The sequence below is a fragment of the Sus scrofa genome, chromosome 2 (assembly GCF_054392235.1).
Source record: "Sus scrofa isolate SSC_HxYL_T2T_F1_AM1 chromosome 2, Sscrofa_HxYL_maternal_Yorkshire_Landrace_v2.0, whole genome shotgun sequence".
NCBI lineage: Eukaryota > Metazoa > Chordata > Mammalia > Artiodactyla > Suidae > Sus > Sus scrofa.
In genome coordinates, this window is record NC_139384.1 from 100983458 (window position 1) to 101005848 (window position 22391).

Sequence of the window (22391 nt, forward strand, 5' to 3'; positions counted from 1 at the left end):
TTGATTTAATACTTTTACATCAAAGTAAATTGTAGACAAGTGCTCACAAAATAATCAGAAATGTACACAAAGCTTTACCTGTAAGTATATTAATTTTACTATTATTTATAATAAGAAAAAACAGGAACAACTGAAATGTTCAATAGTAGTGGGTTAGTTACCTGTGGTACATTTCTGTGATGGAGTTTGTGATTCAGTAGTTCTGGACTGAGGCCTGAGAATTTGCTCTAATGACTAGGTTATGGTGATTCTGCTGGTCCAGGGACCACACTTTGAGAACCACTGCACTACTTTATAATAGAGTTTTTGGCATATTTGAGATGCTGTAAAGCTGAGAGGGTTAGTTAATATGATGTATGATAGAATTGAGATTGCAGTAATCTTGATAGGATGAAAAATGTCTTGGATTGAGCCTAAGGTGGTGATTCCTGTTGAAGTGACTTATGAGGGATGTGCTCTTAGGAGAAAGAGAGTGACATAGCAGGACAGAACAAGGGGTAAAAGCTGAGGAAGATGGTGGTCTCAGCTAGAGACCAACTTTGGTTTGATTCCCCTTGAAGCTCTGGAGCACAGATACCCAGAATTAGTCCTAGTTTGTGTCCTTGAGGCTGGCCTTTTGTACTCTGTGACAGTTATTGGTTTGTCAGTCATTCATTGGCTGATATAGAGGTAGACATAGCTCCCAAGCCAATGTACATGGCTCTAGTGTTACTGAGACATTCTTTAGAGAAAGGGGCTGACATGTGTCATCAGCCAACAGTTATAGCAAGTGAGTAGGTATTTGTGTACCTGCCTTAAGGGGGCTTGAGCAGGGCACCAACAGCTTTAAATACTAAAGAGTAGCCTGAAACCAGCAAAATGGGATCTGTTCAAAAACATATCTGTATAAGGTCTGCATTTACATGAAACATTAGACGTTTGACATGACAGCAATTTGTTAGAGAAGGAGCTAGTGATTTTAGTTGACAGAATGCCATGGATGCTAGAGAAACTAACTGGAACCTAAGTTTCATTAATTCAAGCATAAATGGATCCCAGATATGACCTAGGGACACCTAGAGGGTCCCAGAGACCCTTTCAAGGGGGTCCACAAAGTCAAAACTATTTAATAATATTAAGATATTATTCACATTTTTTAAACTTTTATTCTCAAGTTTTCCGGAGGCTACCTACATGTGATATTGCAACAAATTGAATGCAAAAATAGTTATGAGAATCTAAGCTGTCTACAATTAAGGCAGACATTAAAAAGATTTGCAAAAATGTAGAACAATGCTGCTTTTCTTACTAATTTATGTTGTTTTAGAAAATGTTTATTTTTCATCAAAATTTGCTATTATATTACCATGTATTTTTAAGTAAATTAATAAATTTTTAAAAATTTTCCATTTTAATTTCTAATACAGTAAATGTCAGTAGCTATAACTCTCTTAAACAGAAATTCACAGAATCCTCAATGAATTTTAAAAGTATAAATGGGTACTGAGACCAGAAAGTTTGAAAATCACTGATCTTGATCAAGGAAATATTACATTATTACATGTGAAGAACAACAATGATAGCTAAAATGCATAATTAATGAATCCATAAATAATAGTTTAAAAATCATAAGTTGAATTTATCCATGCAGAGAAGCATGCCAAGGCCCATGGATAGGCTTGAAAATATATTACTGTGAGGACTGTTTGAGAGCTCTGAGGGTGTTAAAGTAGAACTGAAGACCTGGGAAGTTTAGTTTCTTAAGATATCTAGAACGCTTTCCTGTGGAAGAGAGGGTAGACTTATTTTGTTTCCGAGGATAAAGTTAGTTTATATCTGGAAATTATTCTAGACAACTATCTCTACTGTTTAGAATTGCCTACTCTAAACGGTTAATAATGAAATAAATGAACAATGAAATCAGTCAACTTGCAAAACTGTGAGCTCCCTCCCCTTTCATGGAGATGTTCAGCCACAGGGTGGGTAACCTTTTCTTTGGAACAGTGGTCACTAACTTAAATGTTCAGATACTTAAAACACCAGCCAGATGATGAGTGAGTGAAGTGGGCTACTGGGAAGTGGAGGGAGCTGTGGAGAAGTGGTGAAGGCATGGCTCATCCAAAAGGGCAGCAGACATGCAGCTGCATGTGGGTTTTCAAGAGAAAGCCAAGATCTGGCTTTGTTTGTTGGTTTAATTAAAAAAAAAAATTTGTGCAGGTCAAAGAGTCTATATATATATATGAACTGCAAATGGTCCTTAGGTCACCAGTTTACAACCTAGCATCTAATATTATAGAAAGGAGTCTTGCCTTCGGTAGAAGACTGAGCTAGGGGACCTTCTGGATTCTCTTTAGAATTTAAAGCGTGATTGATATCTGTACATCACATTTCCTATTTAAAGATATTCAAAAGAATGCCTCTACTAATAGTTGCCTTAAAAAAGATTTTTTTTTTAAGAAAAAAACTGGCTATTTATGAAGTGGAAAGTCAAATCACTTCTTTATTCTAGCCAGAACCAACAGTCTTGACTATTGAAGGGTAGCTGGATTCATGATTTTTGTCTGTGAGATTATCTGCAATGGTATGTAGATAATTCTAGGATTTTAAAAATCAAAGTGAAATGTAATGGAATGTAGAAGTGAAGTAATTTGTGAAAATTATAATCTATGTCTGCTTTCTGGGTTTTTTGTGTGTGTGTGTGTGCATTTTTGTTTTTTTGGTATTGGCTTCATCTGCGACATATGAAAGTTCCCTGGGCCAGGGTTCAAACCTGAGCCATAGGAGTTACAATGCTGAATCCTTAACTGCTAGGCCACCAGGAACTCCCAAGACTGTGGCAGTATTTGAATAAGATGTTTTACTTAACCAGTGATCAAGAGAGATACATTATCGCAATTTAAAACATTATAAATATAAATGAATAGTTTTAACAAGATCCAACATAATCAACACTGGTCCTTGGAATATCTTATTATGTGTAACAGTAATTTTCATAAATGGATGTTGGTGCTAATACTTTATCAATTTACAATTTTTTGGATTTAACTAAATACTTTTCTTAGAGAGATTAAGATATTACCTTTAACAGTAGTGAAAAACATGATTTAACAATTGGTCTGCTTTAATGAATATGAGCTTATGGTGGAAAGTTCTTATCAAGCCTTACTTATATAAATAAAACAATAGTTTGAGAATAGAAGTGGGATCACAAGCTCCATATTCCAGTTTAGATAATTTTTGGTGAAATTAGTCATTATTAACCTTTGAAACTCATGTTGAAATATTATCGCAAAATAACCACTACACTTTATTCTGTAAGGTTTAAAATTAACTCACTGGATAATAAAGACTACAATGGCCGGAACAGAGAAACAAGGTGTAACTTTTCTATCATGTTTAACATTAAACCACTCTTAATAAAAGGAAAACAGTGAGATGAATATTCAACAGGGATATCGATTTCAGTAGTAACAATTTTTAATGAATGGTTAGGAGGAAGTGCCTGAAAGTCTTACCTGTAGAACTAGCTTTTTTTTTTTTTTTTAAAGATTTTTATTTTAATGTTCTGTCAATTTCTGCTGTATTAGAAGTAGTTTTCTGTCTGACATTACATTTTGCTTTTTACCTCAACTTCATTTATGCAATTCTGAATCATTTTCATAGATTAGATATCCATATATATTTGTCTTAGGTTGGTCAATGATTTTTTTTTAAATATTATTGAAGTTTTGATTCTTCTATCTGAAGTTCCATTTATTCCTTTCCAAGAGGTATCAGTGAAGGGTAGTGAGCATATTTTATTTATTCATTTACAATCTTCATTACTTTAGAGCCTCAGGTTATACCTTCAGATTACATTTTTTAAAACTATGAAAATGATAGAGTCATAAAAATAGCAATAGTATGCTACTAGAAAAAAGAATTTTTTATCCTAGGGCCTTGTGGTCCTCTAACTGGGACTTTCCTTAGTCCAGGACAGGTAGAATATTACAGAGGGCCCTCAACAAAACCAACCTATCATAAATTCCCTGAAGCATTAAGCTGAGAATCAGTAACAGGAGATGATCTCAATTGCCAAAAGAACATATTCAGAGAGTGATGATCTTCTGATGTAACCAGGTCTTCAAATATACTCATTTGCCCTAAGGATTTTATTAAGTGGCTTCTAGGATGAGTTCTATTTTGTATGTCCGAAATAGACTCATACGTCAGAATGTTGTGCGTTTTTTTAATATATAATAGAATAAATGATAAGCTACAGTTCTCAGTGTTAATAATTTCTCTATAAAGCAACTGCTATTTTTAGACTGAAGTATAGACATGTTGATAAATGCAAATGATGAGTAATAAGCATGATTACGGCTAGTATTTGAAATGTAATTATTAAAGCAATGCTAAAATACCAGAAAGTCTATTATATTTAATGTGTTTAGATACAAATGGAAGCAGCTGTAATAGTCACTCAGTATTTATTGATTTAATGAATCTAATGCTAATAGATAACTGGATTTTTTATGTAAATAGCTATTACTACAGTAGACCCCAATCCCATAATCTCATTTTTGTATTTTCTTGAAGTATTGTGAAAATGTTAAAAGACAAAGTAAATTTAAGTTACTTAATTTAGAGTGCAAATACATGCCACAGAGTGGTGTGGTGCTTGAGAGGGGAGAGTACAGGATATTCTGAAAACCAATCAGTTCTGATTAGGATTTTCATTTCTGATAAAACTGCAGATTATTGCACTAGATATGGTATTTTTTATACAAGCTATATTTAACTACTATATGACAGAAGTATGTGTTAACTCATTCTTAGATCTTATCAGAAACCACGTATAGAGATGTGGCCCTAAAACTATTTCAACTACCTAATAAAATCTTAGGGGTCTTAAAGCAATTTAGTGTTCTGCTGTGAAACCAAGAAGTGTGATATAAACAAGGACATGCTCCACATTCTCCTGAATCTTTCTTCTCTAGGCCCTTGGTACCTGAGTAGTATCACTTTGCAAAATTGAAAAAGAGTATTAAGTTTAGTGAGAACATGTAGTCTAAATGCCTCTTAGGGTTACTTCTGCCTTTCACATTCTCTGTGGTCTCAGCAGAGCAAAGAGAGAATCTGTGTTTTTGAGAGAAATCAAATTCAATCAATCCAGATAGGTAACTAATTCTCTATTTTCAAGTACCTGCCATAGCTATAGTATTTTAACTCAGCAGTGAGTTGTGTCAGAAAGCTTCCTTTGTGTATAATTCCAATATTTGGGTGATTTTTAAATCAGAAGTATGGGAATTCACATCGTGGCTCAGTGGTTAACAAATCTGACTAGCACCCATGAGGATGCAGGTTTGATCCCTGGCTTCAGTCAGTGGGTTAAGGATCTGGAGTTGTTGTGAGCTATGGGGTAGGTCGCAGATGCAGCTCGGATCCTGCTTTGCTGTGGCTGTGGCATAGGCCAGCAGCTATAGCTGCAATTTGATCCCTGGCCCGGGAATCTCCATATGCCCTGTAAGTGCGGCCCTAAAATGCAAAAAAAAAAAAAAAAGTCAAAAGTATGATCATTTCTAGCAGCAGGTGCGTACTTGAAGGAATACTGACCTAATGTTTTCTCTCTAAAAATCTGACTTTCATTGTGGCTTCTTATGGCCAGTTATAAAGGTCTGATAAGAACCAGTTGTTTCTGAGGAAGACCACTTAGTATATTATTTTAATTGCCCTAATTATATGTTTCTCCCATTTATAAAAAGTGAGCTTGAGATGCTTTCCATGATTTAGCTTTAAAAAAGAAACTTAATGGATTGATTGGAAGTTTCAAACTTTATGTGGATCTTTTATCATGGAAAATTTCTGAGCAATGTATCTTGATTTTATAATCAAATCTAAAATTAATGAAAGTGAAACCGCTATTTAATACTTACTCTCCCTTTGTTTTTTTTTTGTTTGTTTGTTTTTTATGTCAGTGGAAGCTCCACGTGTGGAGAGAGATACATTGCTTGCAATACATTACAATGAGATTTGTTCTCACTAAATATTAAATAGAATCTAAAAAATGTGTTTTCAAAATGATTGTATTATATTTATAATTCTTTTTCTTCTTTAGTTAAATCAAAAAGGGTAATTTAAATAATATTTTCTGGAGTGAAAGAAATATCCTTCGGTGTAATGTTCTATGCAAGGCCCAAAAACAATCTTGTGATGTATTCTAAAGAAATTGAATATTAAAATGGAAATATGAAATATCATGGTAAACTGCAATCTTCAGATGTTTAAAGGATTGTTGAGCTTTTTTCCAGCTTGAATGAAATTGGCTGCTTGCCAGGATTTTTTTTTTAAACTGTCAGATAAAGACTTTTATATAGTATATTATCATACTATAAAAGTATGGCCCAGAACTAGGGACAGTCATACATATAGATTGCTACTTATATAATAGGACCCATGTAACCCCCAATATTTCTTCCACTAGCACCCAAAACACTCACTATTAAAGAGACTTTATTGGAGTTCCTTGGTGGCCTAGTGGTTAAGTATTCAGTGTTGTCATTGCTGTGGCTTGGGTTTGAAACTTGGCCTGGAAATTTCTGTGTGCCAGGGATGCAGCCAAAAAAAAAAAAAAAAAATAATAATAATAAAGAGGCTTTACTAAAAATGTGGATAGATTATTTTACGGGGAGATAACAAAACAATTTCAAACTGGAATAGTGGTTCTGAACCCTGCTGCTGGACTCCAAGCCCTGACATGGTTAGATCACTTCAGTAACCACTGTGTCCTCAGCATCTAGCCCAGTGCCTGGCATATAAATGCCAGAAACTAATATAGCCTATATGTTGATTTTTCTGGATTAGAACTATCTAAATTTTCCCTTCTCTCCAGTATACTGTTAACTTACTTAAAAGTCAGCAATGTTAAACTGTTTTGTCATTATCAATTTTTTTGTCTGTTTATTAAATGGAACTTATTAAATGAAGTGGCCAGGAGTATTTGTTAAAGTTTATTTCTGAATTTACATGCCTAAGGGTGAAAAATAACTTTACCTTAAAATAAATAGAAACAACCAAATATTGTCTGAAATATCTTGTTGGTGGAAGAACCAAAGTATATTAAGATGAAATTTCAATTGCCATTTATCCCAAAGCACCAAAAGTGTCATATTTGACAGAAAATCTTTTCCAAGAAAAGTTTGCCGGCTTCTGGATAAGATGATTGGTAGTTTAGTGTTCTTTTTAAAAATAATAAACAAATGAATGTTTCAGGAAACCTCTGATAGACTGAATCAGGTGGAAGTGATTTAATGTTATGGATAATTACATAATTAGTGCTGTAAAAAATAAACCATACTATCTACTTGATGGACTGGGGCTGCTGTGAAGGATGTGTATAATTATATAATCAGCATCCTCCTCCTATGCTGATTCCAGGTAGTCCTTTTTCTTCCTTGTCTGAGAAGGAGCTTCCTGTCTATGTTTCCTGATGTTATTTAAATGAACAGAGCTGAACACTGAGTAGTTTCCAGTCCCTTGATAAGTCTTTCCATGATCCCAGGTCTGTGTGAGAGCCTCCTCTGAGACCATTGACTTTCAAACTTCCTTGATATAAGCCCACAATAAGAAATATATTTAACATCAGGACCCAGTACACTGCATACACAAATACCTCAAACCAAGGTTCAGGAGAAACAATTCTTGGTGGTTTTTTTTTTGGTCTTTTTAGGGCTGCACCTGTGGAGGTTCCTAGACTAAGGGTATATAATCAAAGCTGCAGCTGCCTGCCTACACCACAGCCATAGCAATGTGGGATCTGAGCCACGTCTGTGACCTACACCACAGCTCACGGCAACACCAGGTCCTTAACCCACTGAGCTAGGCCAGGAATTGAACCTGCAACCTCATGGTTCCTAGTCGGATTCATTTCCACTGCGCTACAATGGGAACTCCTCTTAGTCTTTTTGATCTACCTACCTTATTAGTCTATTTTGCTTTTTAAAAAATGCTTGTTGAAGCTCACCAGTTGATTTCAGAACCTTCTAATGGCTCAGGACTCACATTTAGAAGTATTATTATTATTATTATTATTATTTTTTGTCTTTTTGCTATTTCTTTGGGCTGCTCCCGTGGCATGTGGAGGTTTCCAGGCTAGGGGTCAAATCGGAGCTGTAGCCACTGGCCTATGCCAGAGCCACAGCAATGTGGGATCCGAGCCGCGTCTGCAACCTACACCACAGCTCACAGCAACGCCGGATCCTTAACCCACTGAGCAAGGGCAGGGACCGAACCCGCAACCTCATGGTTCCTAGTCGGATTCATTAACCACTGCGCCACGACGGGAACTCCACATTTAGAAATGTTATTTAGATCTTTGGTGATTGCTAACATCGGTGGAAGGGATTCAGATGGTAGCACAGTGGGGCTGCCACAGACTTTGGGTAGCAGGTGGTGTGGCATGGTTGAAAGAGCAAGGGCTTTGGAGTTGGGCAAAGTTAATTTTAAATCTATACTTTTCCTCATTTTAACTATGTACTTTTAGCATGTTGCTGAACCGCTTTGAGCCTCAAATTTCTCATCTGTAAACATGGGTTCCAGATACTTAAGGGAGCCAGGAGGTAGAGAATTGGGGACTGTGCCTTAAATGATGTCATGGAAGAAAGCACCTGGCTGGTTCTGAAAAAAAAATGGTAGGTACTTCATAGAGTTTACATTCCTTTCCTAACACTTTTCAACATCAAACACTTCACCTGGGGAAGGACATGCTCACAACCCTGCCTCACAGAGTGGTTATTAGGATAAATAGGCTAATGGGAGCCAAGGATTAACTAATGTTAATTTTTATCAGAGTATGTGTAAGGCAGCTTTACTGTTTTAGAGTAAATCTTTGTGCAAGTGGGATAGAGAGTCCTGCAAAAGACAGCGCTAGAAAACAAAACTGGTTTTAAAATTCTATATTATGACTTGGATTGTTACAATAGAATTGTTTTGAGATCCAATGGTGTTGCATGTTGATATTGGAGACCTGCTACCAAAACTGCCAAAGGATGATTTATAGTGCCTGTTACAAATTACTATATACAAGTTCTATTTTGCATTGTATATAGAATTTAAAGAAACTACATTCAACAACAAAGCATTTTTATTCATGAAGACCTGGAAAGTGAACATCAGAAGACAACTGATTACCTATTGTATAATATTTCTGTCATTTTAATTATTATACTGGATTATAGTATAATAATTAGTGAGACTTAGAAAAATGTAGCCTGTCTCACAGTTTGAAGTCTTGGGAAGAGGGAGAATTTTCATCGTACATTTGTTTATTTTTATAAAAGCACCTCCTTTTCTTTAAATGTTGTATAGTTTTTACCCCCTCTACTTCATGACTTCAAAGTGCTGTTTTTCACTAGTTTTTATTTTTTTCTTTCTGTTTTTCTCTTTCTTTCTTTCTTTCTTTCTTTCTTTCTTTCTTTCTTTCTTTCTTTCTTTCTCTCTTTCTTTCTCTCTCTCTCTCTCTCTCTCTCTCTCTCTCTCTCTCTCTCTCTCTCTCTCTCTCTCTCTCTCTTTGCTTTTTAGGGCCACACCCTTGGAGTATGGAAGTTCCTAGGCTAGGAGATGAATTGGAATTGTAGCCTTGGCCTACACCACAGCCACAGCAATGCAGGATCCAAGGATCCAAGCCTCATCTGTGACCTACACCGGAGCTCATGGCAATGCTGGATTCTTAACTTACTGAGTGAGGCCAGGGATCGAACCTGGGTCCTCATGGATGCTTCTCAGATTAGTTTCCGCTGAGCCATGAGGGGAACTCTCCCCAACCCTTTTTTTTTTTTTTTTTTAACTTTCTTAACTGAAAGGAAATTCCTTAGTTTTGATACTGTCTGTGTTTCTCTCTTCCAGTCATCTTTTCTGTAGAATTTTACTGATGTTGTGATTATTTAGTGGTCACCTGGGCTTTGTTGGTTGTGGAGAAGGGACATAAATCAGCCATTGCAAGTCTAAAGCCATGACAAGTACAAAGCATCTTTTCCACACTTTTCAGTCTCTGAGGTGTTCAGACTCTGGTTGTTCTGAAATGTTTTACTCTCATTTTAGGCCTATGCCAGTTGATTGCCCTTAATTTCTGGGCCATTTCTATGTTTCCAGTCTCTTACATTGTGTTAGGAAGTCACCTAACACTTTAAGTTCAGATCACACCTACATTCAGGAGAAAAGGCCTGGCTCCTTTAAGACAGAAGTACCTTTTTCTCTGCCAGAAAGCTCATTGTAAAACTGAAGGGCTTAACCAAAAAGGGTTTCAATGTAAATTGAATATTGATAGAGAAGGGAGGTTAATTGGCCTTAGTAACTTGGTTGCTAAGGAAGCATTTTCCTGATTGGGAGGAAACTCTCCCGGGTATTCTACAGCTTCTTGTGGACCTAAAATGCTTTGTTTTCTCTCTTGCTTTCTGTTTCTGAGTTGGAAGAGGAAAGAGCAGAAAGCTATCATAGGAATGAAAAGCTGTGGGAAGCAGATGGTTGCTCTCTCTTAGCTACAGAAAGAGAGAGCTAAATACTGACTAGCAACAAGCCAGTGCCAGCAAGGACTCTTTGTTTAAGGCAGACAGTTGGAAAATAGCAAGAGGCCAAGATATAAAGAGCTTGCATGGGAGGACATAGAGAGGTTAGAGTAGGGTTTTTTCAGTGCCTGGAAACATGTAGGTGAGAGAAATTAAAGGATATTTTGAATGGACATCCAACATCCGAGTTAAATAGCAGGGTTAAATGTTTTCTGTATGGCTGAGTCTATTAAGAGAAATTTTTTAGTTTGTAATTAGTTATTTGCCATTAGAAGGTTTTTGTACTATATTTTATATTAAATTGAGTAAATTTAGAATTTGTTAATTTGTATTTTAATAAAGAATGTTTAATTGCACGTATCTCTGTTATTGTGTAGTTTATTGCATAGCAGTACATAAGCAAATTACAGATTTTTCATTGAAATATTTTTTTTTTCAGAACAAAAATGCCTTTGAATATTGGCTATCCATATATGCTAAGTTCTTTGGTTATACTTTATTTTGAAGTATTATTGCTGCACACTAAATGATGCTCCACAACCTCAGTATGTTAGTGCCTATCTTTTTAATTTCATTTTTTACTCACCGCCTCATTCAACAAAGATTTTTGAGTATCTGCTGAGTGTCAGGCACTATGTTAAAGGATACCAAAAGGAAGAAAACATTCCTCAGAAGTAATTTCAGGAGAATTTAGAAGAGACAATACACTTGCTGGCATTTTATGGTCTGTGTTAGGCTTTTTAGGTTTTCTTCATCACTGGTATTGAATATTATTATTTGTACTGAACATTATTAATTGTACTTTTTAATTGTAAAATTCTTTTAAATAGTATTATTTGGGTCATTTTTATGAACATAATACAACCAGAATTTCTTGGCCCCTCCTGTAAGCCTAAAGTGCATAGGAAGATACACAAGTCCTCTTTGGGAACCTCTGTGGAATTTCCCTTTGTTTTTCATGGTTGTGTAGTTCTTGTCCTGTAAGTGCGGCTGGAAGATCTTAGAGAAAAAGCAAAATGTTATGATCCTTTTGAGGGCCTGTGATTATAATGATATTCTCAGAGTAACTAGTTTAACATGGATACTTCAGTATAACCAGAGGGCTTACTAAATATGTGAGTAGCCATCGGTGATGAATGTTACACTAAAAGGTCAGACAAGATGATCAGGTAAAAAACACTGATAGAATAACAGACCAAATCGGACTCCTTCAATAGTATAGTAATAGAATAATATAGTAAATATATGAAGAGTATTCATTGATCCTCTTTCCTTTTTAATGTGGATGTACAGGTACATTCAGATAGTTTAAAATATTGCATGCTAAGTCTATATTTTCAGATTTATCTGCTGCCTGATTTTAATCTTGCTTCATAATCCATTGGTTTAGGCATTTTATAGCCTTTGTTTGTTGGATTGTCTTTCAAAGATGTGAGGTTTAGTAAATGAAAGTTGTAACCAGGGAGAAAAGAGAGCAGCAAATATGAGGTTCAGTGTTAAAATGTAAGTATTTTATCGATTTTTGAGCAGAATGATGAATAAATGATAAAAACTGACTTTTGTAATAATAATATTTAGTGACTTTGGATGTCACATTTATTTTAATTTAGAATTCATTACTTTATAATAAGTGTATTGTTTATTTTTTTGTAGCTGTGAAAGAGACTGAGCTGAGATTAAAAAAATTTTTTTTATTTTAGAACTCAACTGCTTCTATTAAGATGAAGCTCAGCTAGTAAACTCATTAAGTAAGGACCCTAGGCAGTTCTCTAGCTGAGACTGAAAGCACAGTACTGCAGACATCTTTGCATCACTGCCATGAATGACCTTGAAGGAAGCTAGCACTTCATAAAGCAAAATCCTCTCTGTGGCACTTTGTTCTGATTTGATTGATGCTTTAGAAAAAGCTGTTAAGATTTTCTTTCCTTTATAGTGTGGGGCATATACTCCTTATACTTCATGGATTTTGCACTTGTCTGGAGTATTTTGTTGGCAGGTTCTTATAGGTTCTGATCTTTCACTGACTGCAGTACAAGTAAGCAGTAAAATCTCTCTCCTTTGATCAATTATTACTAGGGAGTAAGGTCTTGGTGCATTGGGATCATGGTTTATAAGAATGGAAAAATACTGACTGTCTAAGTTGAGTATAATACAGTCATTTTTCTCCCATCATAATCTTTCCAAGCATCTCAGTAGGTCGAAGTGTTTTAATACTGAGGTTTTATGATTTATATTATTCAAAGGACATAGATTCCTGTCTAGCCAATATCCACTGTGCTTTTTTAGATTGATAGTTCCCCTTCCTTTTCTTCTTTACTTTAATGTGCAATGAAAGTTTTAGTACACAGTTTTATATTCAAAGAAGAAGGCACCACCAGGAATCTTAGAAGATAAAGTGATACTTTTTTGGAGTTCCTTGGTCATTTACTATTTAAGAAATTATAGGTAAGAATCACACAAAAGTGCAGTCATTCATTAGTCTGCTGTCACCTTGCTGGAGGAATACCAGAAGGAAACTTTTTCATATTTTGGCTCTGGGAAGTGTGTAAAAGCTGTATTAGGACCTTTGAAGCTAAGAATTTAGGGATTAACACGTGCATTGCGTTGGGTGGGGGTGGGGCTAATATCACCTTCTACCTGGTATATTGCAGAGATGGTTAAGAACTTTTTCCTCTCTACCAGGGTGGACAGTCAGTGACTCCAGACCTCCATCCATCACTTTCACCCTCTGAGATCTGAAATCAGTATTCCAGACCTAACCTCTGTTTTAACCTCACTGAATTTTGAACCTTTCCTGGCTCATCTTTTTGCTTTTCCTTGCACTTGGTCCTGTGTGAATCTCCATTTATTTGTGAATTCATAGTTTTTTTTTTTTGTTTGTTTGTTTGTTTGTTTGTTTTTGGTCTTTTGTCTTTTTAGGGCCACACCTGAGGCATATGGAAGTTCCCAGGCTAGGGGTCGAATCAGAACTACAGCCATAGCAACACAGAATCCTAGCTGCATCTATGACCTACACCCCAGCTCACAGCAACGCTGGATCCTTAACCCACTGAGCAAGGCCAGGGATTGAACCACATCCTCATGAATCCTATTTGGGGTTCGTTGACCACTGAGCCAGAACGGGAACTCCCCTGAGCTTGTGGTTTTAATTTGATTCATATTCCAGATCTCTCCCTTTGTTTCAGTTTGGCTTGATGCTCTATGATTCTGTCTGGACCAAACTAGTCATTTGGTTTTCTAGATAAACTTCAACTCCTGACCCCCTAAACTTCTGTCTTAGGAAGATAAAGGGGTACAATCAGACTGACTTTTTTTCTAGGCCTCTTGGCCACAGTGATTTATAACAATCTATATATCCTGCAATTCAGTGAAGTGACTCTGAGAATTTTTGAAGAAGGTAGTACAAATATGAGCAGTATAATTTAGGAAAACCTAAACATCTATTCTCTTATATTTTTTCATTTGTTGAATCCAGAAATATCTCATTAAATAGGAACTTAGCCATGCTGAGTTGTTTTGTTTTTTTTTTTTTTTCAATTACTTGATTAACATCATATCTCATGGACAGGTTTATTTTGAAGACTCTCTTGAGAGTCTTTGAACATGCTTAATTTATTCTAAATTCCTTTTATAATATATTTTCTGGCTGATGAATTTCTAGATTTTCTTTTAAAAGTACATATGAATACACTGGGACTAAAAAAAATTCTCAGCCTTTTATCAAACTGTTTGTAACTTTTCTTTCTTTTCTTTTTCATGTTTTTCTTTTTAAACCAAGTTATTGAAATGGTTAGAAACCCATTCATTTTCATGAAATAGAAAGCAAATCAAGAAGTATGGAAATTCCCGGAGTTCCCATTGTGGCTCAGCAGAAATGAATCTGACTGGTGTCCATGAGGACGCAGGTTCAATCCCTGGCCTGGATAAGTGGATTGAGGATCCTGTGTTGCTGTAGCTGTGGTATGGGCTGGCAGCTGCAGCTCCGATTCAACCCCTAGCTTGGGATCCTCCATGTGCCTCAGGTGTGGCCCTAAAAAGACAAAAACAAAAGTATGGGACTTCCCATCATGGCTCAACAGAAATGAATCTGACTAGCATCCTTGAGGACGCAGGTTCCATCCCTGGCCTCTCTCAGTTACTTAAGGATCTGACATTGCCCTAAGCTGTGGTGTAGGTCGTAGATGCAGCTTGGATCTGGCATTGCTGTGGTATAGGCCAGCAGCTGCAGCTCTGATTTGACCCCTAGTCTGGGAAACTCCATATGCCACAGGTGCAGCCCTAAAAAGACAAAAATAAAGTATGGAAGACTAAGGTTTTTAGTAAATAGAGATGTACTCATAATTTTTCCAGATAGCTAGAATCAAGATTTTTTTTTTTAGAAACTAATTTTGTAAATAGGTATAGAGTAGAACATTTTAAATTATTAATGATGCATATAGAATATAGAATTATAGTAAGTACTCACTAAAGTTTTAAGAAACTGTTATTCCATTAGGCTAGCAAATAGAAAAATGGGTATTTGCAAAAACTCAGTAAGAAGTTTGAACGAGGCTTTTTAAAAAGGTTTTTCCAGCTTGTTCAAGAGCTGTATTAAAAGGCTGTTGTATTTATTTCTAATTATTTCTTATTAGGCCCTCAAATACATTTAAAACATCAAATTATTTTTGTGAACTGATTGTTGGTTAATTGCAATATGAATTTTGGAAAAATAATGGATTAAAATTGATACTATTTACTTGGAATAGAAGCTTAAGAATTTTAAACAAATGTTTCAATAGATGCCAAATATTCTTTATTTTAAAAAAATTTTAACTGGGTCAGCAGTAGATTCAATACATGATGTTTATTGAATTTTTCACCAAATGTTCATTTCCCATTACTCACCAATTCAATTTTCAGCCTTTACTGAATAACTACTATGTACTGCTTTGTACAGAGAAAAAATAATCAGGACATTATCTCAACTTTCAAAAAAATGTTTAAAAGCTACGTATTTTAATGACCTATTTGAGTGGATTCTACAAAGAGAAAATGTTTTCTGCTGTTATATTGCTGTTATTAATGCCAATTACAGTTTATAATATGAAACAATGGAATAAAATTAAAGGCAGCAACAGAATTAAACTAAAACCATGAAAAAAAACAATAGACAAATAAAACAGTATTAGATTTAGGGATATGACTGAAATAAAAACCATATGTATATTATAATCTTGTTTTGCATGTGCCTAAGTTATTAGATTTTTGCTGCAAAGTTTAGTGGCTTTAAACAAGAAGTCAACCCGCAGGTCAACTGGGTTGGACATCCAAAATGGATTTTTCACTTTTTCACCCAAAAGTGTTTGACACCTCAGCTGGGATAACTGGAGTAGTTGAGGCTGGCGGGGCCTCTCTTTCTGCATGTCCTCTCAACCTGGAAGTCTTGGCCTTCTTCTAGCGTGGCTCTTTCAGGGTAGTTGAACTTCTTAGCTTCTGACCATCTCTCCCAAAGCACATAGTTCAAGAGACCCTGGGCAGCTAAAGAACTTAAAACTCACCTTGGGAAGCATGCACCATCGCTTCTTCCACATTCTCTTGGGCAAAAGTGAGTCTCAAGGCCAGCTCAGATTCAAAGACAGATAGGTACCACCTCACACCAGTCAGAATGGCCATCATTAACAAGTCAACAAATAACAAATGCAGTAGAATATGTGGAGAAAATGTACACTCTTTCACTGTTGGTGGGAATGTAAACTGGTACAATCACTATGGAAAACAGTATGGAGGTACCTCAGAAAACTAAATGTAGAACCACCATAGGATCTGGCAGTCCCACTCCTGGACATATATCTAGACAAAACATTCATTCAACAAGGTACATGCACTCCTGTGGTCATTGCAGTGCTATTTACAATAACACTGCCATGGAAACAATCTAAATGTCCATTGACAGATAAATGGATTAGGAAGATGTGGTATATGTATACAATGGAATACTACTCAGCTGTAGAAGAGACAAACTGATGACATTTGCAGCAACATGGTAGAACTATAGATTCTCAAACTAAGTAAAGTAAGCCAGAAAGAAAAAGACAAATACCATATCATTTAATTGTGGAACGTAGAATATGGTACAGATGATCCTGTCTACAAAACAGAAACAGATTATGGCCAAAGAGAGCAGGCTTGTGCTTCCCAGGGGTGGTGGCAGGGGGCGGGGGAGTTGGATGGAGGGACAGTCTGGGGTTTTTGGAAGCAAATTGTTATATTTGGAATGGATGGGCAATGGGGGCCTAGTGTACATCACAGGAAACTGTGTGTGATTGGATCATTTTGCTACACAACAGCAATTGAAAAAACATTGTAAATCAACTATACTTTAATAAAAAAAAAGATTCAAAGGCAGAAAACCACATAAGGGTATATGTAAGAGATTTAATAGTAATGAGAAAAATCTTTTAAAAATAATTGCCTTGACTCTTTAATTTCAATTTATGTCAAGTATGTACTAGATACAAGGTATTACCCAAGTCATTAAGGGAAAAATCCAGAGATTTATAAGACCCTGTCTTATAAGACCCAGCTCTCAAGCAAATGCTAGTTTTTGAGACAAGGTTTACACATCAAACATCAACTAGAACTCCGTAAGCCTTGACAAATTTTCATGGATGGGAGAGATAAACATGGTTATGAAATTATTTAGGAGGTCTTTAGAGTAGACATTTATAGGACTTGTATGCTGAAAACTATAAACCACTGATGAAAGAAGTCAAATAAAATGTAAATTATGTGAGGTAGCAATGATGTTGGTTCTCCCTAAACTTATGTATATACTTACACAATTCCTCTTAGAATCCCAGGAAGATTTATTGAGAAATAGAGAGTATTGTCCTAAAGTTTATAGGAAAAAGCATAAGAACTAGAATAACTAGAAGCACTTTTAAAAAGAAGAATAAAGTGGGAGGAATCAGTCTACCTGATTTCAAGACTTATATAGACACACTAATCAAGATTGTGTGGAGAGGCAGGCACATAGAGCAGTGGAATAGAGTAGAGAATCTAGAATCTATCATAAACACACCCACATAAATATGTCCAATTCATTTTTTTTTTTTTTTGTCTTTTTGCCATTTCTTGGGCTGCTCCAGCGGCATATGGAGGTTCCCAGGCTAGGGGTCCAGTCGGAGCTGTAGCCGCCTACGCCAGAGCCACAGCAACGTGGGATCCGAGCCACGTCTGCAACCTACACTGCAGCTCACGGCAACGCCGGATCCTTAACCCACTGAACAAGGGCCAGGGATCGAACCCGCAACCTCATGGTTCCTAGTCGGATTCATGACTAGGAACTGAGCCACGACAGGAACTCCTGTCCAACTCATTTTTGACAAAAGTGTATAAACAATTCAGTTGAGGAAAGATAGTCATTAGAATAAATGGTACTGGAACAATTTGGACAGCCATAGGCAAAAAATGAACCCTAGCCTGGGTCTCACACCTCAAACAAAAAGCAACCCAAAATGGATCATGGACTTAAAACATAAAACACGTAAAAACTTTTGGGAAGATAAGAGAGAACCTTTGGGATCTAGGGCTAGGCAAGGAATTCGACTTGAGATAAAAGCACAATGCATAAAATGAAAAATTGATAACTTGGACTTCCTCGAACTTAAAAACTTTTGCTCTGCAGAAGACCCAGTTAAGAGGATGAAAAGAAAAGTCACAGAGTGGGAGAAAATATTTAGAAACTACATATTCAACAAAGGACTACTACTGAGAATATATAAAGAACTCTCAAAACAGGTAAAAGCCTTGAAGAGTTACTGAAGAGGATACACAAATGACAAGCATAAGAAAAGATGTTTAATATTATCAGCCTTTAGAGAAATGCATCGTACACCTATCAGAATGGCTAAAATAATAATAGTTTAAGAAAACAGTTGTAATACTTAATGCTAGTCAGCATGCAGAAAAACAGAATCACTCATGTCACTGTTTGGAATGTAAAATGGTATAACTACTCTGGAAAATTTTGGCAGTTTCTGAGAAAAATTAAACGTGCAACTACCCAATAATTATATGACCCAGCAGTTATACTCCTAGGCGTTTATCCCAGAGAAATGAAAACGTATGCTCATACAGAAACATGTGTACAAATTTTTATAGCAATTTTATTTGTAATAACCAAAAAACTGGAAACAACGCAGATGTCCTTGAATGAGTGAATTGATCAACAAAACTGTGGTATATCCATACTCTGGAATACTACTCAGAAATAAAAATCAACAAAGTAGTGATATATACAGCAATCAGGATGAAATCACCAACAGGACTATGCTGAGTACATAAAACCAATTCCAAATGTATGATTCCTTTTATATAACATTCTTAAAATGGTAAAATTATAGATCGGGGAACAAATTACTGGTTGCCAGGGTTAAGATGAAGGTGATGTAGGAGGGAGGTGAGTTAAACTATAAAAGGGCAACAGAAAGGATCTCTGTGATGGTGGAAATGCTCTATATCTTAACTGTATCAATGTCAATATCCTTACTTTAATTTTGCATAGTAGTTTTGCAAGGTATAACCATTGGAGGAAATTGGGTAAAGGATATACCTTTTGTATTACATCTTAACAATACATGCTTTTCTTACATGTGTGTTTATAATTATCTTGAGATTAAAAGTTTAATTAAAGATTATTTTAAATTTCAAAGCCAATAACAGGGAGAATGAAGGTGCTTTTTAATGCAGTTAGAAAAATTCCTGCTCATTTACTGCAGGTGATTTCCATAATCTAATGGAAAATCCAGTTGAAGAACAAATTATACAATGTGATAACCTCTTAAACATCTTAGAGATTTTTGTATGTTTTGAAAAGTGGATACTTTTTGATTGAAGTGAATCTCTAATTGATGTGATTTCAAGCAACAGAACCAAATTAACTAGAAAGATACCAGCAATGTGGGACACTTTTTGGAGAGAAAGTAAGATGTGGGCAGGCTGTATTTTCTAGGGACCCCCATTTAAAAGTCAGCTTTTTTTTTTTTTTTTTTTTTTTTGCTATTTCTACCTTTTTAAGCTCTTTTCCTTCCTCCAATTCAAGGACTTCCATGAAACTCCCAGGAGACCTGCATGTTGACAAAGCCCTACCTGGAATTTAAGGAGATCTATTTTTTTCCAATATTTTTGTAACATGGAAAAAATTGCCTTGAATTTTATCTCATATTTGTAGATTGCAGTGAAGTCTTTTTAAGAAGCATTTTCAGTTGGATTAGAGCTGACTTAAGGTCATTTGGCTAATACATAGTCAGGGAGCTGTAGAAATCACATTACAAGACCAGGGTTAATTAGTACCAGCAAAATCATATTACTCTGAATATAATGCTAAAAAGCTTTCTGAATAATAAGACTATTTCCATGACAAAATGTTGCAAAACATGTTTCCGATTTTCTTCTTGAAATGTATAAAAATAATATTTATGATAAAGTATGCATATACATACTTAAAATGGAAATATGGATTTTTTTACACAAACACTACTAAATCTGGTTTAACAGCTTTTGTATTTAAGGTTGGGTAAACATTTTTCTTTTGGATTTGTCCCATTATGGTGTCCTCAAAATTTAATATACAGTAACAGTAGCATTCAAATCAATAGGTGGGTGGTTATTTATTAAGTGTTATTAGGATAACTACCTATTTGGAAAAACAAAATTGGATACCATCTTCATATCACAGGTCAAAAGAAATTAAACCACTAAAGTGTCCAAGTTCAAGTATAAAAGCACAGAAAAAAATTTAGGTTTATATTTTTATAATATGAAATGGCAAAGGCTTTCTGAACATGACAGTAATAACCAAAAAAATTATGTTTCTGACATCTATTTTTATGCAGTAGGCCATCTCCAAACTTAATGGCTTAAACCAACAATGATTTATTATATCTTAAGATCCTGTAAATTGGTTAAGTCATTCTCCCATGAGTCTCACCTGGACACATTTATGAGGCTTCTTTCACCTGATGACTGTGACTTCTTCCTCCCTGTTTTTTTTTTTTTTTTTTTTTTTTTTTTTCCTCTTTGGCCGCCCCCTGCAACATATGGAAGTTGCCAGACCAGGGATCGAATTCAAGCTAGAGCTGTAACCTAAGCCACAACTGCAGCAACGCTGGATCCTTAACCCACTATGCCAGGCCAGGAATCAGACTGGCACCTCCACAGAAACAAAGCCATATTTTTAACCCACTGAGCCACAACGGGAACTCCCCTGTTGTGTCTTACTCAGTTGTCTAGTCTAAGCTTTATATGGTGGCTGGGTCTTGAGAGAGTGAAGACAAAAGTTAATGAGGCTTCTGGAGGCCTAGATTCTAAAACTCATACTCACTTTTGCCACATTTTATTGGTTAAAACAAATTACAAGATCAGCCAGTTATAAGGGGTGAATAAAGAGACTCTACCTCTTGAGCAGCAATGTCACAATGCAGAGGAATGCAGACATAATGAGGCATAATTCACTGGGAACCATTATTATTATAATCATCTCCCTCCCTATATCTTGCTATCTGAACATTCTGTCTGAAAACAGGAACCAAGTAGATTTGGATAAAGTTTTGCATATATCTCTTAATCTCATTCGGCAACTTGCTATCTGAAAATTAAGATATAAATAGATTTGGATTATGTGGTTTCTGAATTTCCCAACTATACATGCTCTATGCTAACTTGGAAATACAATAGCTTTATCACTGACTTTAAGCAATTTGATGGTGATGTGTGCCTTGGTGTAGTTTTACGTCATGTTTCCTGTGCTTCAGGTTTATTGAGCTTGAATGTATGGGTATGTAGCGTTATAAATATTTATTTGCCTCCCCTCCACTGCCATCTCCTTTGGGGGGGATTCCAATAACATGTATTTTAGTCTGTTTGAAGTTTCCCCACAGCTCACCAATGCTCTATTTTTTAAATTTAGTCTTCTTCTGCTTTTCATTTTTGATAGATTTATTGCTGTGTCTTCAACTTCACCAGTTTTTTCTTTTGCAACATCTAGTCTTTCTTTAATTCTTTCTTAGACATTGTAGTTTTCATCTCTAGAAGTTTGATTTGGACCTTTTTTATGCCTTTGGTGTTTCTCCTTAACATGTTCAGCCTTTCTTCTAGCTCAGGAGAGGACAAATGATATCTAATGAGCCATATCAGGCCTAGCAGATTTGTTTTGTAAATAAAGTTTTATTGGAATATAGCCATGCTGATTTGTTAACCCATTGTTTATGGTGGCTTTTTGCATTGCAATAGCTGAGTTGAGTAGTTTTTTAGAGACTGTATGGCTACATTTCTTATTATCAGGCCCTTTATAAAATAGAAGATGCTGACCTCTGTGCTTCTGGAACATATGGGATGCCATTTTAATTACTGTTTCACTATGTTTATCTACTATTTCTATCACTGAAGTTATTTCTGTGTCAGTTTCAATTAATTGAACTTTCATTTCACTACAACTTTGTATTTTTCTGCCTCTTTGCATGCCTGGTAATTTTTGACTAGTTGCCAGATATTGGTGGATTGTTGAGTGCTGGATATTTTTGTATTCCTATAAATATTCTTCAGTTTTGTTCTGAGATACAGTTAGGTATTCTGAAGATACTTTGATCTTTTTCAGTTCTGAACGTTAAGCTTTGTTAAGTGGAACCAGAGTAGCCTTTTGTCTAGGGCTAATTTTACCCCATTATTGAGGCATAGCTCCTCCGAGGACTTTATCCAGTGCCCTATGAATTATGACTACTAGGAGCCCAAATTATTCCCAGCTCTATGCAAATGTCAGCTCTTGTTTCCACCAGTCCTTTTGGATGGTTATTTTCTTGACCTAGCTGCTTTCCTTATGCACATGAGCCAATC

The 22391-nt window shown here is 35.7% G+C and overlaps 1 protein-coding gene and 1 long non-coding RNA gene across 10 annotated transcripts in view; both read left to right on the top strand.

Annotated features, from left to right (window-relative positions):
* Positions 1–22391, top strand: part of ATG10 (autophagy related 10) — a 227994-nt gene that overhangs the window by 63753 nt on the left and 141850 nt on the right. For 2 of the 9 annotated variants that reach the window (XM_085008754.1, XM_085008758.1), the window contains exon 4: positions 8501–8648. In XM_085008754.1, the coding sequence (XP_084864880.1) occupies positions 8646–8648 (3 nt within the window). In that variant the 5' untranslated portion in view covers positions 8501–8645. 9 annotated transcript variants of the gene reach the window in all.
* LOC146405617 (uncharacterized) lies at positions 9783–15608 on the top strand. The gene is made up of 2 exons (XR_014838218.1): positions 9783–13353; positions 14708–15608. It is a non-coding gene; the product is annotated as an uncharacterized LOC146405617 (long non-coding RNA).